This window comes from Terrapene carolina, unplaced genomic scaffold (assembly GCF_002925995.2).
Source record: "Terrapene carolina triunguis isolate 2854851 unplaced genomic scaffold, T_m_triunguis-2.0 Scaffold21, whole genome shotgun sequence".
Taxonomy (NCBI): Eukaryota; Metazoa; Chordata; order Testudines; family Emydidae; genus Terrapene; species Terrapene triunguis.
This window is the reverse complement of record NW_020664372.1, coordinates 22,696,926-22,711,704: the sequence shown is the minus strand read 5'-3', so window position 1 is coordinate 22,711,704 and position 14,779 is coordinate 22,696,926. Positions and strand designations below refer to the sequence as shown.

General features: G+C 40.2%; 1 protein-coding gene across 1 annotated transcript in view; it reads left to right on the top strand.

The window, feature by feature from the left end:
• Positions 1-574: 574 nt before the first annotated feature.
• SLC15A1 (solute carrier family 15 member 1) overlaps positions 575-14,779 on the top strand; it is a gene marked incomplete at its 5' end in the record, with an annotated part of 37,316 nt that continues 23,111 nt past the window's right edge. The window contains 8 exons of the mRNA XM_024204299.1: positions 575-598; positions 4,599-4,683; positions 4,770-4,911; positions 8,801-8,920; positions 10,842-10,941; positions 11,229-11,319; positions 12,655-12,738; positions 14,386-14,468. Of these exons, the coding sequence (XP_024060067.1) occupies positions 575-598; positions 4,599-4,683; positions 4,770-4,911; positions 8,801-8,920; positions 10,842-10,941; positions 11,229-11,319; positions 12,655-12,738; positions 14,386-14,468 (729 nt within the window). The remainder of the gene's footprint in view (positions 599-4,598; positions 4,684-4,769; positions 4,912-8,800; positions 8,921-10,841; positions 10,942-11,228; positions 11,320-12,654; positions 12,739-14,385; positions 14,469-14,779) is intronic.

Here is a 14,779-nt window from a genome sequence, read left to right as displayed (position 1 = left end):
TATTTCTATAGTTTCTATTTAATAGAGAGGTAGCTTTAGTATGTACTCAAACTTTGCTTAATTTTTTTTGTTTTCTATTTTTTTTTTTAATTTCTTATTCAGTTTACTGCCTGCAATTATATTTTCAAAACCCTTCCTTGTTCAAGTTTTTGTATATAGCTAATGCCTCTTAATTGATACATAACCTAAATATCTTAGAGTTTACTAATTATTATATGGGCCTGAAAATAAATATAACTTCCAAGCTGCAATTGCTCTACTATAGATACACAATACAAAAACAATTTCATTTAATTTTGAAACAATTGTTTCAGAGTATAAAAAGCCACACATAGAAGTCTGAAAGTTTACTTACCCTGTACATACCGTACATTTTATCTGTAAAAATGCTTATGGCTAATGAATACTGCCAAGTTTATACTGAATTATTTAGTTTAAATTAATTAAGAATATTTGTCTTATTAAAAGTATTGTGTTTATTATTAAGCTAAGATTATTGTGTTTTCCATTGTCTTGGTAAGAAATCCTAGTTTTACATAAATTTGTTTCTCTCTCTTTTTTCCTAACAGAGAAAAATAAGAAGGAAAGAAAATATGGGGTTAGTATTTATTTTTTTAACTCTGTAAAGTGTTTGATTGTTGTATTCAAGTAATGTTCCCATTGTTCCTAACATGGTACATAGACATGCTGAGCCAAAATCTCTGCTGATGTGAATGGACATAACCCCAGCTGAAGTCAATTGAGTTGTGCCCATTTACATCAGCAGAGAATTTGATTCATTGCCTTAGAGCCTGATCTGATGTCCATTGAGGTCAATGGGAGTCTTTTGACTTACTTCGGTGGGCATTAGATCAGGCCTTTAGAAAGACTCCCAGCCATTGCAGTATATATGTATTTATATACTTCATGCAGTTTGTAACCAAGTCTAACACACCTTAGGGATTTGGCTTTTCTCATGTTCAAACTGACCTAAATCCGCTTCCTTGCAGCACTGCTTGAAAAAGAGTATCCCAAACTCCTCTGGCCAGACAGAGTGTGCAGACCATTATCACTATCCTGATTCCATTCTTCTGAGATCAGAGCTCACTTTTTTTCTTTCTGAAGCTCCCAACAATATCAAATTGCAATTTACTTTAAAAACTCAATATCTAATTCAGTTATCAAAAAAGTAAAGTTTTTTGGCCTAGAGTAAAAAATAAAGAGAAAATCCTGAAATAAAAATGAAGCAGAATGTAAACACAGCAAATACCTTCACTAAAAAAAGTGTAGCTACCAACACATAGTTATGTGATGTAGTTAAGCAGGATGAGAGCTTTACATATTAGGAATACCTTTGTTCATCTGACTGCTCTGGTATGTCAGTAGAAGGGGTGGTGCCCCGTCTCATTTTTCTCTTATAGAAACCCTAATAAGCAAATATATTTTTACGCTTATTTGTTGAAGATTTTACCCAATGTAATACACCAAAGTTTGTCAAGAAACTGTAAAAACAAAAAACAAATTGAGCCTAGAGTAAGTTTGAATGTAATCTAGGCAGGCCCATCCTTGTGTTTTATCTTTATTTTATTATTTCTCTCAGTTGTAATATTTACAAGAATACTTCTTTACATGCAGCACAAGATTTCTCACCCACAGCCCATGGACTGCCATTAGTGTATCTTCCATCAATGCAGTCTCTTGGAAGAATGTCTCATTACCATGCAAGTGTAACTAGCTCTGAACTCAAGATCAGTGTTACAAAATGTCTCAGAACATACCCATCACTGCAGCAGATGTAATTCATTACAGTTGACAAGATACTGACCATCATACTGAGTTGTGTTTTTGTGAATGTTGTGGATTCAAATGTAGTATCACTTTAATATGATAGATAAGACACTAGTTTATACTTCCAATGTGGTGGACTCAATAAGTCTTTCCATATCTAGCTTCTTAATAATTGAGCAAATTGGTGGGAATTTCATTTGAACTATGTTTAGAGGTTCCACTATTGACCAAAGCTTCTCAATTCACTAACTGCAGGCAGGATTTCCATTGTACAGCTTCTTTCAGTTGGACCTGTTGGGCTGTTTTTCTTTGCATTGAATTAGATCTGAATTATTAACATTACTGCAATAGTCTAAATAAAAAAATTACAGAAATCTCATAACATGATATCAAACAGTATCAAATGCCACTTTTCAGCAGCAAATTGTTCTTTAATTCCAGAAAAACTTGACCTCTGGAACAATTGATTTTTTTAAACCTCAAACTAAATTATCTCTTAGATTTAGCCTGCATATTAATATTGATTGCTTTTTAAAGCACTATTTGATAATCTTTTTCACTTTAACTAACTGTAGCTGACATATACAATTATGTTTAATCTGTGTTCAAAGATCCTTCTGTACCTGATCTTTTGCCACAAGGGTTATATGGCTTAGTATCAAGATTTCCTGTGATCCCTTTACTAGCTAGTCTCACAAGACTGTATTGTCCCCAGTTTAAGAAGTCTGAACTATGAGCTATCCAAAACAAGTCTGAACTATGAGATATCAAACACAATTTCAGTATGAAATTCTTCTCAGAAGTTAGGTAATTTCTTATAGTACATACTAAAGCTTTCCAAGTTTTTTAAAAAGCAAGGTATTAATCACAGAACTGACTTAAGTCTAAGGACCAGATCCTCAGTAGGTGTAAATTGATATAGCTCCATCGAAATCAAATGAAGATTTTCTTAAGATTTGATTCTGCAAGCTGCAGATCTAATAGCACCCTGCATCTTGCAGGATCAGGCCCATAAACAGTAAGCTATGAATAGTCATGGCATAAATATGAAAGGCAGAGCATTCTCCTGTTCCCTTTCTTGTTTTTCCACAGAAAACTAATTTTAAAATGTAATTTGTGACACTGTTTTAGCTTTTCTGTTTTCAAGATACTGTAGGTCTCATGTAGTGTTCAGTAACAAAAGCTGTACTGCTCTGATAAATTATGATTTATAGCTGAGATACCCACATTTTAAGACACAGAGGACTGTACTGAAAACTGGTTGGTACCTGACCATCATTCATGCATGTAAATTATGTTATCCAAATTAAACAGTCATGATATCCGCATCTACATTAAAACTCCTAGATAGATTAAGAGAAATTGCATGTTCATTGTCACCTGCAATAAAAACCTGTCGCTGATCAGTTTTATCCTTGCCCTGTAGTTATGGCAAGAGGACAGGATGCATTCTATTGAGACATTTTGAAAGTGCCCATCACAATAGCCTTCAGGTTCCACATGGGATGCTTTAGGTTGTGTTTTGGCCTTGCATGGAATTTACTGTCTCCTGTTCCTATAGGTTTGAATTCAAACACCTTTTGTTATCCATCTATTTTCCATTCCCCATTGGAATCCTTTTCTCTTAATTTGGTAGATAGAAAGATTCCTATATTTATAGCTAAAAATCCAGATCTTGTGTATTTTTTGCAGTTAGCCCATATTTTAGATCTGTACTATATTTGTGGAACTGTACTGACACTGAGAAGGCCAGAGTTAAGACATGGCCCTGTAGTTCGTGAAGCTAGTGTGCTGTTGCTGCTGAGATATAGAGGTATCTGTTGTGATTCATAATATTCTGTTATCTTGTAAAGGTACAAAACAACATTTAAGGTGATGGCACAGAGGTACTTGTCAAAGTCACAGTGAAAATATACTAACTGGCATTTCAGTTTGTGTATCAAAGAGCGTAGATTCCAGTTTCAGGGCAGATAAAACAATAATGATTATTGGCTCAAAAACATTAACCATTATGCAGAGCATTTTAGCTAACAAAAGGTTTTTAAAGATCTGTGCACATATATTGGTTGTATTTGCCTAATTTTGTACTCTGTTGTTCTCACCTCAGTACTCAGCATGGCTATGCAACTCAATAATTCATGAATCATCAACTCTTACAGCCGAAAAGATCCAGCATGCAAATACTCACAGTAATATACTCATGTATTTGCATGCCTAAACTTTACCTTCACTGGGTGGAAATACTGGGTTCTACAGGGCTCTTTAATCTAGTGGGAAAAGGAACACAAGAACCAATATCTGGAAGTTTAAGCCAGACAAATTCAAATTGGCAATCAGGCACAAATGTTAACAGTGAGGGTGTTTAACCAGTGGAACAAACTACCAAAGGAAGTGGATGATTCGCTTTCTCTTCTTGATGGTTTCATTTCAAGACTGGTTGTCTTTCTGGAAGTTTTGCTTTAGTCCAACACTAAAGGTTCATCATTTGCACCTGACAAGAGAGCTCTAAAAATGTCACTAGATTTTAATATAAAAATGTAATTGAATAATAACAATGTTTTGCGTATTTTGGGATACTAGTCAGAACTACTCTATACATTAGAAGCCTAGCATCCCAAATATGCAATACATGATGTTTTTATTCAATTACAGTTTTGCCTAGCTCCACTGCAGTCAATAGATATAAATACACTGATATGTAATAACTGACCTGTAGCTCGTAAAATTTGTACTGACTCGGGTTAGAATTATGAATTGCGGCCAGATAATGATCTTCTTTATACATTTCATGGCTTTGTTGGAATTCACATTGTTCCATTGTTCCCCTTCAGCCAAGTTGCTTTGGTTATCCACTCAGCATCTTCTTCATTGTCATCAATGAGTTCTGTGAAAGATTCTCCTACTATGGAATGCGAGGTAACTTCCTTTTCAATCTTCACCTGCTTTTGGTTTCAGTTACTGATTATCACCTCCCTAACAGATTGTTTTGTTCCCCCTTGTAGCTGTGCTTGTTCTGTACTTCAAATTTTTTCTCCACTGGGATGATAACCTATCTACAGCCATCTACCACACATTTGTTGCTCTGTGCTATTTGACTCCAATCCTTGGAGCAATCATTGCTGACTCCTGGCTGGGAAAGTTCAAGTGAGTGCTTATTTAAAAAGCAAAACAATCAAATGAAGGCATGACTGAAAAAAGCAATGAAATTCCAACTGTTACTTTAGGGAAAGAGTGTTTCAAACCACCCTCGGGACTCAAGAATACTCTGTCAGAAGCTGGTGTTCGTGAATTCAGATTTGTAGAGAGGCTTCAAGTTTTTCACTCAGAACTGGAAGTGAGGAAAAGCTTGAGTCACTGACAGAAATATTCATTGGGACAGAGAGAGTGTGAGAATGACTCGGGTAGGGCACTCACCAGGGAGGTGAGAGATCCAAGTTCTAATTCTCTTGCTGAATATTTAATTATTTATACACAGTAGAACCGCTTCAGCAGGAGAGATCTGCCCCAGACTACTACATAGCCCAGTGGTTAGGGCACTCACCTTAGAAGTGGGAAACCCACATTCAAATTCTCTCTCTGCCTCAGGCAGAGAGTAGATTTGAACCTGGATCTCCCAGGTCCTGGGTGAGTGTGCTAACCACTAAACTAAAGGTTATAAGGGGGGAGGGGCATCTCTGTTGTCATTGTCTTTTGTGGGGGTTTAGGTATGCTTTGAGCATGCCTATCTCATCAGGCCCTGAAGGCAAGATAGTCCAGGAATACATAGTTTCTGGTCCCACTGAAGCTTAGGAATTAGTTAGGCACCAATCTACTGGTTGGTGTCAAGATTTAGTCAGCTATGTGCATGCCCAGCCACCGAAATTTAGGCTCTTTGAAGACTTTAATGCGGGAAACATAGGCATCTATAGCAGGGGTGGGCAAACTTTTGGCCCGAGGGCCACATCTGGGTATGGAAATTGTATGGCGGGCATGAATGCTCAGAAAATTGGGGGTTGGGGTGTGAGAGGAGGTGAGGGTTCTGGCTGGGGGTGCAGACTCTTGGGTAGGGCCAAAACTCAGGAGTTCAGGGTACGGGAGGGGGCTCCGGGATGGGGTAGAGGTTTGGGGTGCAGGAGGGGGGTCTGGCTGGGGGTGCGGGCTCTGGGGTGGGGCTGGAGATGAGGGGTTGGGTATGCAGGAGGGTGCTCCGGGCTGGGACCAAGGGGTTCGGAGGGCGGGAGGGGGATCGGGGCTGGGTCAGGGGGTTGGGGCACAGAAGGGGGTCAGGGGTGCAGGCTACAGGTGGCACTTCCCTCAAGCAGCTCCCGGAAGCAGCGGCATGTCCCCCTCCAGCTCCTACGCAGAGGGGCAGCCAGGAGGTTCTGCACGCCGCCCCGTCCGCAGGCATCACCTCTGCAGTTCCCATTGGCCGTGGTTCCAGGCCAATGAGAGCTGTATGGGTGACACTTGGGGCAGCGGCAGCATGTGGAGCCCCCTGGCTGCCCCTACATGTAGGAGCCGGGGGGGACATGCCGCTGCTTCCTGGAGCCGTGTGGCGCCATGGCACGTGCAGAGCGGGGCAAGCCCCTGACCCTGCTCCCCGGCTGGAGCGCCAGAGCAGGGCAAGCCCTGGACCCTGCTCCCCAGCAGGAGCTTGAGGGCCGGATTAAAACGTCTGAAGGGCTGGATGCGGCCCCCAGGCCGTAGTTTGCCCATCCCTGATCTATAGGGTTATGTGGCAGCCAAGCAGGAGGTTGTGATTGCCTGTTGCACCTAAATGTTGGACTTAGAGGTCTAAAGTAGCATCTGTGTCCCCTTTGTGAATTCCACCCTTCAACTTTTAACTCATTTATCAAGACCATGTTTTAGGATTCTGTGTTTTTATTACAATAATTGATTTATATCAGATTGCTAACGCTGTTTAAATCCCTGATCTTGCAAAAGCTTAACTATGAGATCAATGGGACTACTCTGTTGGAACCTAGAACTTGAGACTTGGCAAGTGGGAATAATATAAAACTTTTGATTTACTTCTAAAATATGCTTTTGAGTAATTTTTAAAGCAAAAAAACTTCTACTGTAAAGTTCATGAGGAAGGTTAACAGACAGGATGGTGTGGAGGTTAGCCAAAGTACTAATAATTATAGCATTAATATCATGGAGGCTCAATCCTCAAGTAACCCATCTACTGTACACTATCAGTTTGTGGGAGTACCCTCAGAGACTTTCTCCATACTTTGTTGGACAGGGAGCTCTAGTCTGTGGAAGAGGATACATAGCATTTTTGCAATGTGCTGTACATACATGTACATCATACAGAACCAATTGCATAAATCAGGGATGGCCAAACCGTGGCTTGTGAGCTGCGTGCGGCTCTTTTACAGTTAAAGTGCGGCTCGTGGAGCCCCCCAGGTACCCTCCTATTCTCCACCTACCAGATTCGGGTGGGGGGGAAGAGCGTGGGACCTCTACCTTGAAGTGGGGTGGTGGGGTAGGGGCTTCTGCCCAACAGGAAAGGGGATCTCAGGGCTTCAGCCCCGTGGGGTATGCCTGCTGGGGCTCAAGCTTCAGCAGGAGTGGGGCTGATGCCCTGAGCCCCAGCAGGTGTGCCCCGGCTCTCGAACTTCTGAAGATTGTCGTGTGCAGCTCAGAAGGTCAGTAAGTTTGGCCACCCCTGACATAAATTGTCTCTCTGTTACTTACATGGTCCTTATCACTGTAGTATCTGCAGGGCCGGCTCCAGGGTTTTGGCCGCCCCAAGCAGCCAAAACCAAAAAAAAAAAAAAAAAAGACGCGATCGCGATCTAAAAAAAGATGCGATCGCGATCTGCGGCGGCAATTCGGCGGGAGGTCCTTCACTCCCAGGCGGAATGAGGGACCGTCCGCCGAATTGCCGCCGAATACCTGGAACTGCCGCCCCTGTCCGGAACGGCCGCCCCAAGCACCTGCTTGAGAAGCTGGTGCCTGGAGCCGGCCCTGAGTATCTGAGACTCCCAAATAAAGAACAGCAACAAGATTTTCTCACTGTCAGCTCAGACAAAATCACACTCCTATCTGAAATGTTTTTCCTATTGCTGTTAAGACTAATGCCTAAAATTATTATAACTGACAGAGATTAGAGAAAAATGTATATGTTTGTGGATTTGTACTAAGAACACATTCAGCAAAACATTTAATCACATGTTTAAGTCCCATTGAAGTTAAAGTAAAGAACATGTTTAAGGGCTTTGTGAAACAAGAATGGACACAAGTTTAAAGTTATGAGTTTTTTGATCACACTACAATATGCACACTCAGTTGCCCAATGCAATGGCAACAGAGAAAGTCACGTTTGATGCTACCAGTCGGCACTACTATCCTGATGCTAGTCTTGAATTTTAGTCTTTCATAGATGAATACACTTTAATCTGAGTGAACCAGCTAATGGGCTGTTCTCATTATTTCTGAAGATACTTTTGTGTAGTTTTCATTATTTCCCCCCTGAAGTTTCAATGAAGAAAAATAGAGAACTATAAATGGTTATGTACCCAGAGCATAGGTTGCATATTGTTGGTATAATGCATATACAATTTAAATTTCACAATATATTAAATAGGACAAAAGGACTTTCACAATCTTACTTTTTTCCCTCACTTGGTTATTAAAGAGGCAATCACTGAAGCACTGACAGATGGTGCAATCACAATATGTAGATGTTAAATAAAATGCCTGAATAAACGCCTTTTTTCTAATATCTTTTGTCTCATTACCTTACTTTAATTTAATTAAGTAATATAATTAAATTATTTATTTTGTTTAAGCAGAGACTACTTTTAAAATAAAGTATCAAAAGTATAACTGGTATGGGATAAATTGTTTATTATTCAGGAAATGTTTTGATATATTTACAGTATCTCGTGATAAGATTCTCATAGCTATTTCATGATGGAGTTATTCATCCTGTTTATTCTAACCAATTATCTTTCTGCCTGAAACATTCTTGTGAACTAGAAAGAAATCTGAGTTAGCTGTGCAGTTAAGAAAACATATTTTCTGTCTTCTTCCTTTACAACAGGACCATTATCTCCCTGTCCATTGTTTATACCATTGGACAGGCGATCATGGCAGTAAGTTCCATAAATGACTTGACAGACTATAACAGGGATGGAATTCCTGATAACATTCCATTGCACATGTAAGTTGCATTACACATTTCTGTCTTCCAGATTAATGCATGATGGAATAATTTAGTTCTTTAATGTACTGTATTTGTTGCTTCAATTGTCTAATGATCAGCCTCTCCTTATTTACTGCTACTTTTATAAGGAAGCTGTCATATCCATGTTATATGACCCCTATAATCAGGGCCGGTGCTACCATTAAGGCGAACTAGGCGGTTGCCTAGGGTGCCAAGATTTGGGGGCGCCAAAAAGCGGTGCCCCCAATTTTCCCCCGCGGTAGCTCCCCACCCCCCAGCCCGGGGAGCCGTGTGGCAGCTCCCCACCCCAGCTCACCTCTGCTCCGTTCCCTCCCCGAGCACGCCATTGCTGCTCCACTTCTCCCGCCTCCCAGGCTTGCGGCGCCAATCAGCTGTTTGGCGCCGCAAGCCTGGGAGGGGAGGAGAATTAGAGCAGGGGCGGTGTGCTGGGGAGCAGGCGGAGCAGAGGTGAGCTGGGGTGGGAGTTGCCGCACGGCTCCCCGGGGGGCCGGGGGGGGGGAGCTGCCGGGGGAGCTCAGGGCAGGGGGGGGAGCTGCCATGGGGGGGCACATCAGGGCGGAGGGGGGGCAGGGAGCTGCCGCAGGGCTGGGGGGGGCGCATAAGGTGGAAGTTTTGCCTCAGGCGCGAAACTTCCTTGCACCGGCCCTGCCTATAATGTGGCAAAGACCACTGAAACCTATATTGATCTGCTGCTTAAAAACCTGTCCTAGAGCAGCTTGTATTTACACAATCAATTTTCCCAAGATTGAATAGTTTTAGAGAAGAGAACCTGTGTAGTTAACTACTTAAACAGTTCTCCCTTTTATTTTTATGCACCTGAAAAGTTTCACAGGATGTGTGCAAAATTCAAACCATACTGATTTCACTTAATTTAAGTGAGGCAGTCATTTACCTCAAGGCAGATCTCTTTCATTCAAATTTTATTTTAAATCTGAGCTCTGTAAGAGAATGATTACAAAGGCAGACTAACTCTATATTGAGTATGAACTATACATTTTATGAGTTTTGCTAGTCAGACTACAGATTTTCATCACTGCACAAGGTCTGTGCAAAAGAGGTTCTCTGAAACTTTGTAGTTAATAAAATATCCTATTTTACTTTCATCTGATTTTGGAGCTGGAATTTTAACATCCAGAAATATATTATGCAACATATGACACCATTCACATTGCTTCATAAAACAACACCTTGATTTCCAAGGAAAGTATATCATACTCCTGGATAAAATAGAGTATTTCTCCCAGATAAACGAGCCAAGAAAGAATATCTTAAGAATAAGCTAAAGTTCATTACTTTATCTTTGCTTTCTGGCACAGCAGAATATCATGTGCTAGAGACTGTCCTGCACTTCCAGCACAGAAAGCACAGGCCAGGATGAGCAGGGACAAAGATGGTTTTATGTCACCTTTCTACTGCCTGCATTCTGGGCTGCTGCAGGGCCTGAAATGACCCTGGTATAAGGTAGCTCAGCCCCAGGAGCTGCTTTAAGTTACGGCAGCTTTGCCTGAGCTGCCTATAGGCTCTCTGAAGTTCAGAATCCCCATAGTGCTTAGTGCTACAATTGCACCTCCATCCCTAATGCACCACCTTGTGTCCCTGGCCCCAGCATGCCCTCCAAGCTGGTGCATCTAATCAGGGCAGTGTAGGGCTGCTTAACTCAGCCCGATGCTGGTCCTGCACCGGGATAATTCTTCTCCAGCCCATTGCATTTCCTTCAAGCCACCCCAGTGGTATATATAGACCAGAAACCGGTCAATGACATTTTTGAATATTAGGAGACAGTTAAGAATTCCTTTGTTTAATGCTGTTGCTATTAGCAAGCCTGGGCATTTCTCCTTGTGTGACGTTCCTTTACCTACACTAAAGTAAACTGCGTGACATTTTCTCCCTTCCCTAGTGGTCTGTCTATGATTGGCCTGATCTTAATTGCTTTTGGTACTGGTGGAATCAAGCCCTGTGTAGCAGCATTTGGTGGAGATCAGTTTGAAGAGGAACAGGTAACAATATTTTTCAAACATGGTTGGACTCATATTTCATTTTTTAATAATAATAGATATACATCTTCAGATGGTGCCCATTGCTCTGGTACTTGGGTGTCCAAAAGAAGAGCTAGATCCTACCTCAGTGTTCTCTACAAATACATACACTGTGTCATCAGTACTAAATATTGGGCGGACTCCAATCTTACATTGTAATTTAGGCAAGCAGAGTCTGATCAACATAATACTGACTAACCATGTTCTAAATAGTTCTTTTAAAATTTATTTTCTTACTCTCACTGCAGGAAAAACAAAGAAATAGATTCTTCTCTCTATTTTATTTGTCTGTTAATGCCGGAAGTCTCCTCTCTACTATAATCACTCCAATTCTCAGAGGTAAACTTGCACTGTTGTTGTCTACAAACTGGTTAAACAGCATAGCAAAAAAGAATAAGGCAGCGGGGCTGGATCACTTATTGGATTAGTACTGGATAAGAGTATTTTAGTTTTAGGCAACTACTTTGAGTGAGTCCACCCAGAAGTCATTACCATCTGATGGCTTATGAGACATGTTTATAGTTTCAGCTTATTTCTAATATAGAAATGTCAATATCACAAAACCTCACTGTCATAGTTGATGCTAATGGGCATCTTTCTTGGCAGTCTCAGAGATGCTAAACATTGAATGACCATGGAGACTGCACTACTTTCACACCTGATAGGAAGGTGGAGAAGCCAGCACTGCTGCTGTGACTCTTGTAGCTCAAAGAAGGCTTTGTTCTACAGTGATATTTAACACAGCATCTTTTAAATCACCACTAAAATGATCAAAAAAAGGAGAGGAAAATAATATCATTAGATTTCTCTATTTTGTGGGGGGAAGAGGGAAAGAAGAAAGGGAGCTTTTTATTCAGAAGCTTAAGGGTATTACAAAAGATGCACATATACATAATATATAGACACATAGACACTTAAAATATACAACAAATTAAGTCAAAAATTTATTACTATCAAAATGGACGTTTTTATGTGTTCTAATTATAAAGGTCTCACTGATTTTTCTTTAATGGAAGTGACGTCCTGATAAATGTAAAACAAATTCTAAACCACCAGTATCTGGGTTCATTCCTTAATAAACTGTACATGATTAAATATACTTGTTTTTCTGTCCTTCCTTTCTATGTTTAACTCTGATTATATAGTGTAGTGACTATACACACACGTACACACATACATCTGTAAGTGGAGTATGTGTTGTGCTGTACGATGGATTATAGATTTTATTGGCATGACTTTGGAATGGCTGCTTTCTCAAGAATGGCAAAGCCACAAGAGAATTATACAAATGATCCCAAATAAGTGTAGCTCAGACTTGGACCTTTCCATTTCTGGCATTCTATTCCAGTTCGTTGCTGTCATTTTATTATTAGTTAACACAATTTGCTATCCTTCCTAGGATAGATGGCAGATGAGCATATGAAAAAATATGAGAGACCCTTCTTTGCTGGTATATCATTGAAAATGCCTTCTGTGGTTTGAACAGAAAGAGTCAACCAAAGGAAGAAAGATAGGACTTTATTTAATGGTTTGACTAGAAGGCTGACTAACCTGTCAGAGCAAGACAGATTAGTTGCTAGCACGCTAGTATACTCCTAGGTACATTTTATAGCTTCAATGCTAGCTGACACTAGTATACAAAACTCTTGTCTAACGCTGTTTTATTTCCTTCAGGCGAAGAATGTGGAATTCACACCAAGCAACAGTGTTACCCACTGGCCTTTGGAGTGCCTGCTGCACTCATGGCTGTTTCATTGAGTATGTTGCATGTTTTCCAGTTTATTTACTGCATACATTCTCTTTATTATATTGGTGACTTTTTATACGAGAAGGGGAAATAAGACTATTTGCTTAGAAATGTGGAGTTAAAGGGGGAGGCTACCTTGTTTTTTATAATCCAGGATTCCTGATGTAGCATTGGCATAACTGCCAATTAACACCATACATATAAATATATTTGCATGGTAGAGAGCTCCATATGTTGTAATTGCTTGGGTGTGCTGCTGCAGTCTAGAAAGGGAAAATATAAATATACATTTATGTATCACTGATCAGGGGTTACATAGCATTATGGACAAGGTTCAAACTATAGCAGAAATATTAAAGTAGAAAATTGATGGACTACATCTCCTCAGCTTACTAGTCCTGACTCCTTCACAACATCCCAAAACCTGATCAGGGGGTAAGAGAGTTCTCATATTAGAGGTACAAATGAAGGGTTAGGCTTGATACCTTTGCTTTGGAAATAGCAGTCAAATCAAAATCTGATAATTAAGTAGAAATTGTCTAATAAAAATAGTTTTACTATTAAGGGTCAAATTGTAGCCTGGCCTGCATGGCAGTACCAGGGTTTAAGGGAGTGCAAGATGCGTTCCCGTATGCCCCTGCACCAGCTACCCACATCATGAGTGATTGCACCAGAGGAGAAGCAAGATCCACAGAGCTATTACATCCCTCTTCATGCACGTGGATGGGAGTGGGTAGAGCCTTGTTTCCACCCCCCACAATGTACATTGCTGTGCCAGCATGTCAGGGAGCCTGCTCTGTGCCTGCTATAGACCTGGTGCAGTTTTTTCCCTTCCTGGAGCAGCGAGGGAGCTCCCATGAGAGCTGCTCTAGAGGCAGCTCAAGAACATACTGCCCCTTATCTGTGTTCATGACCAAACCTCAAATAAACCCTAAATGTTCTGCATTACATAGTTTGCTTTAGCTTATGTGGTACTATTTGGAGCATTCATGGGCAGTAAATAAATGTGAAAGCTTTAAATAAGGGAGGTTTTTCAAAGCTTTCATCAAATATCCAAGATTAAGATGAGCACAGAATAGAAATATATTAATACAGTAATTGCAGATGCATTGGTGAAATATTGCATTGTCCTTCTGTATGTAACCATTTACTTGCTTATGAAAAACCACTGCATTTTACCAGCTGCACTGCTCAATGAGCATTGCAGTACAAAGACCAAGGAATTATTTTGTTATAAGAAGCCTTTCAGAGTTCCATAGAGGATAAAATAGCTGCAATATCCAATACACTTGCTCTTCCAAAATTACATCTTTAATTATAGGTTGTATTAGGGAAATACAGCAGGCCCAGACCTAAGGCCCCCATCTGTTTTGTTTTGTTTTTGTCCTTACTCAGGCAAACTGCCTACTCACTGAAGACAACAGATGTTTGCCTGAATAAGGACTGCATAAGAATCTGTTTAAGAATCTGATAAAGTATATTAGATTGATTAAAATTAATTGAAAAATATGTTAATAACTGTTTTATTGCTCTTTAAAATGGTGTTTCCCACTCAGGCTTGGTTTGTTTTAACCTCTTTGTCATTATGTTTTGTATACCAAAGTATTTTCCTCTAGTTTCAGTCAATCCTGAAATGTTTTTCTGTTTACTTATTGTAGTGGTTTTCATACTTGGAAGCAAAATGTACAAGAAAGCTCATCCTCAAGGCAATATAATGCTCCAGGTTTCCAAATGCATTGGAGTAAGTAATGCCAGACTACCTGGAAAAGCATGGCTGAACTTTTCAAATGGAGTTGGTCTTTATCACCCATCGATAATTTTTATGACATTCATAAACTTTGTAGTTTGCAAACTGTTTATTCCATTTCAGTCAGGAGTAAAATTCCATCATAATGTTGCAATTATTTCTGTCACAATTAATCTGATCTTTTGGTGTAAAAGAAGATTCTGAGTTTTTGAGACTCACTCTGATTTGTTTTTCTTATTTGAGCCTAATGAGTTGTATCACACACACACACACACACACACACACACACACACACACACACACAC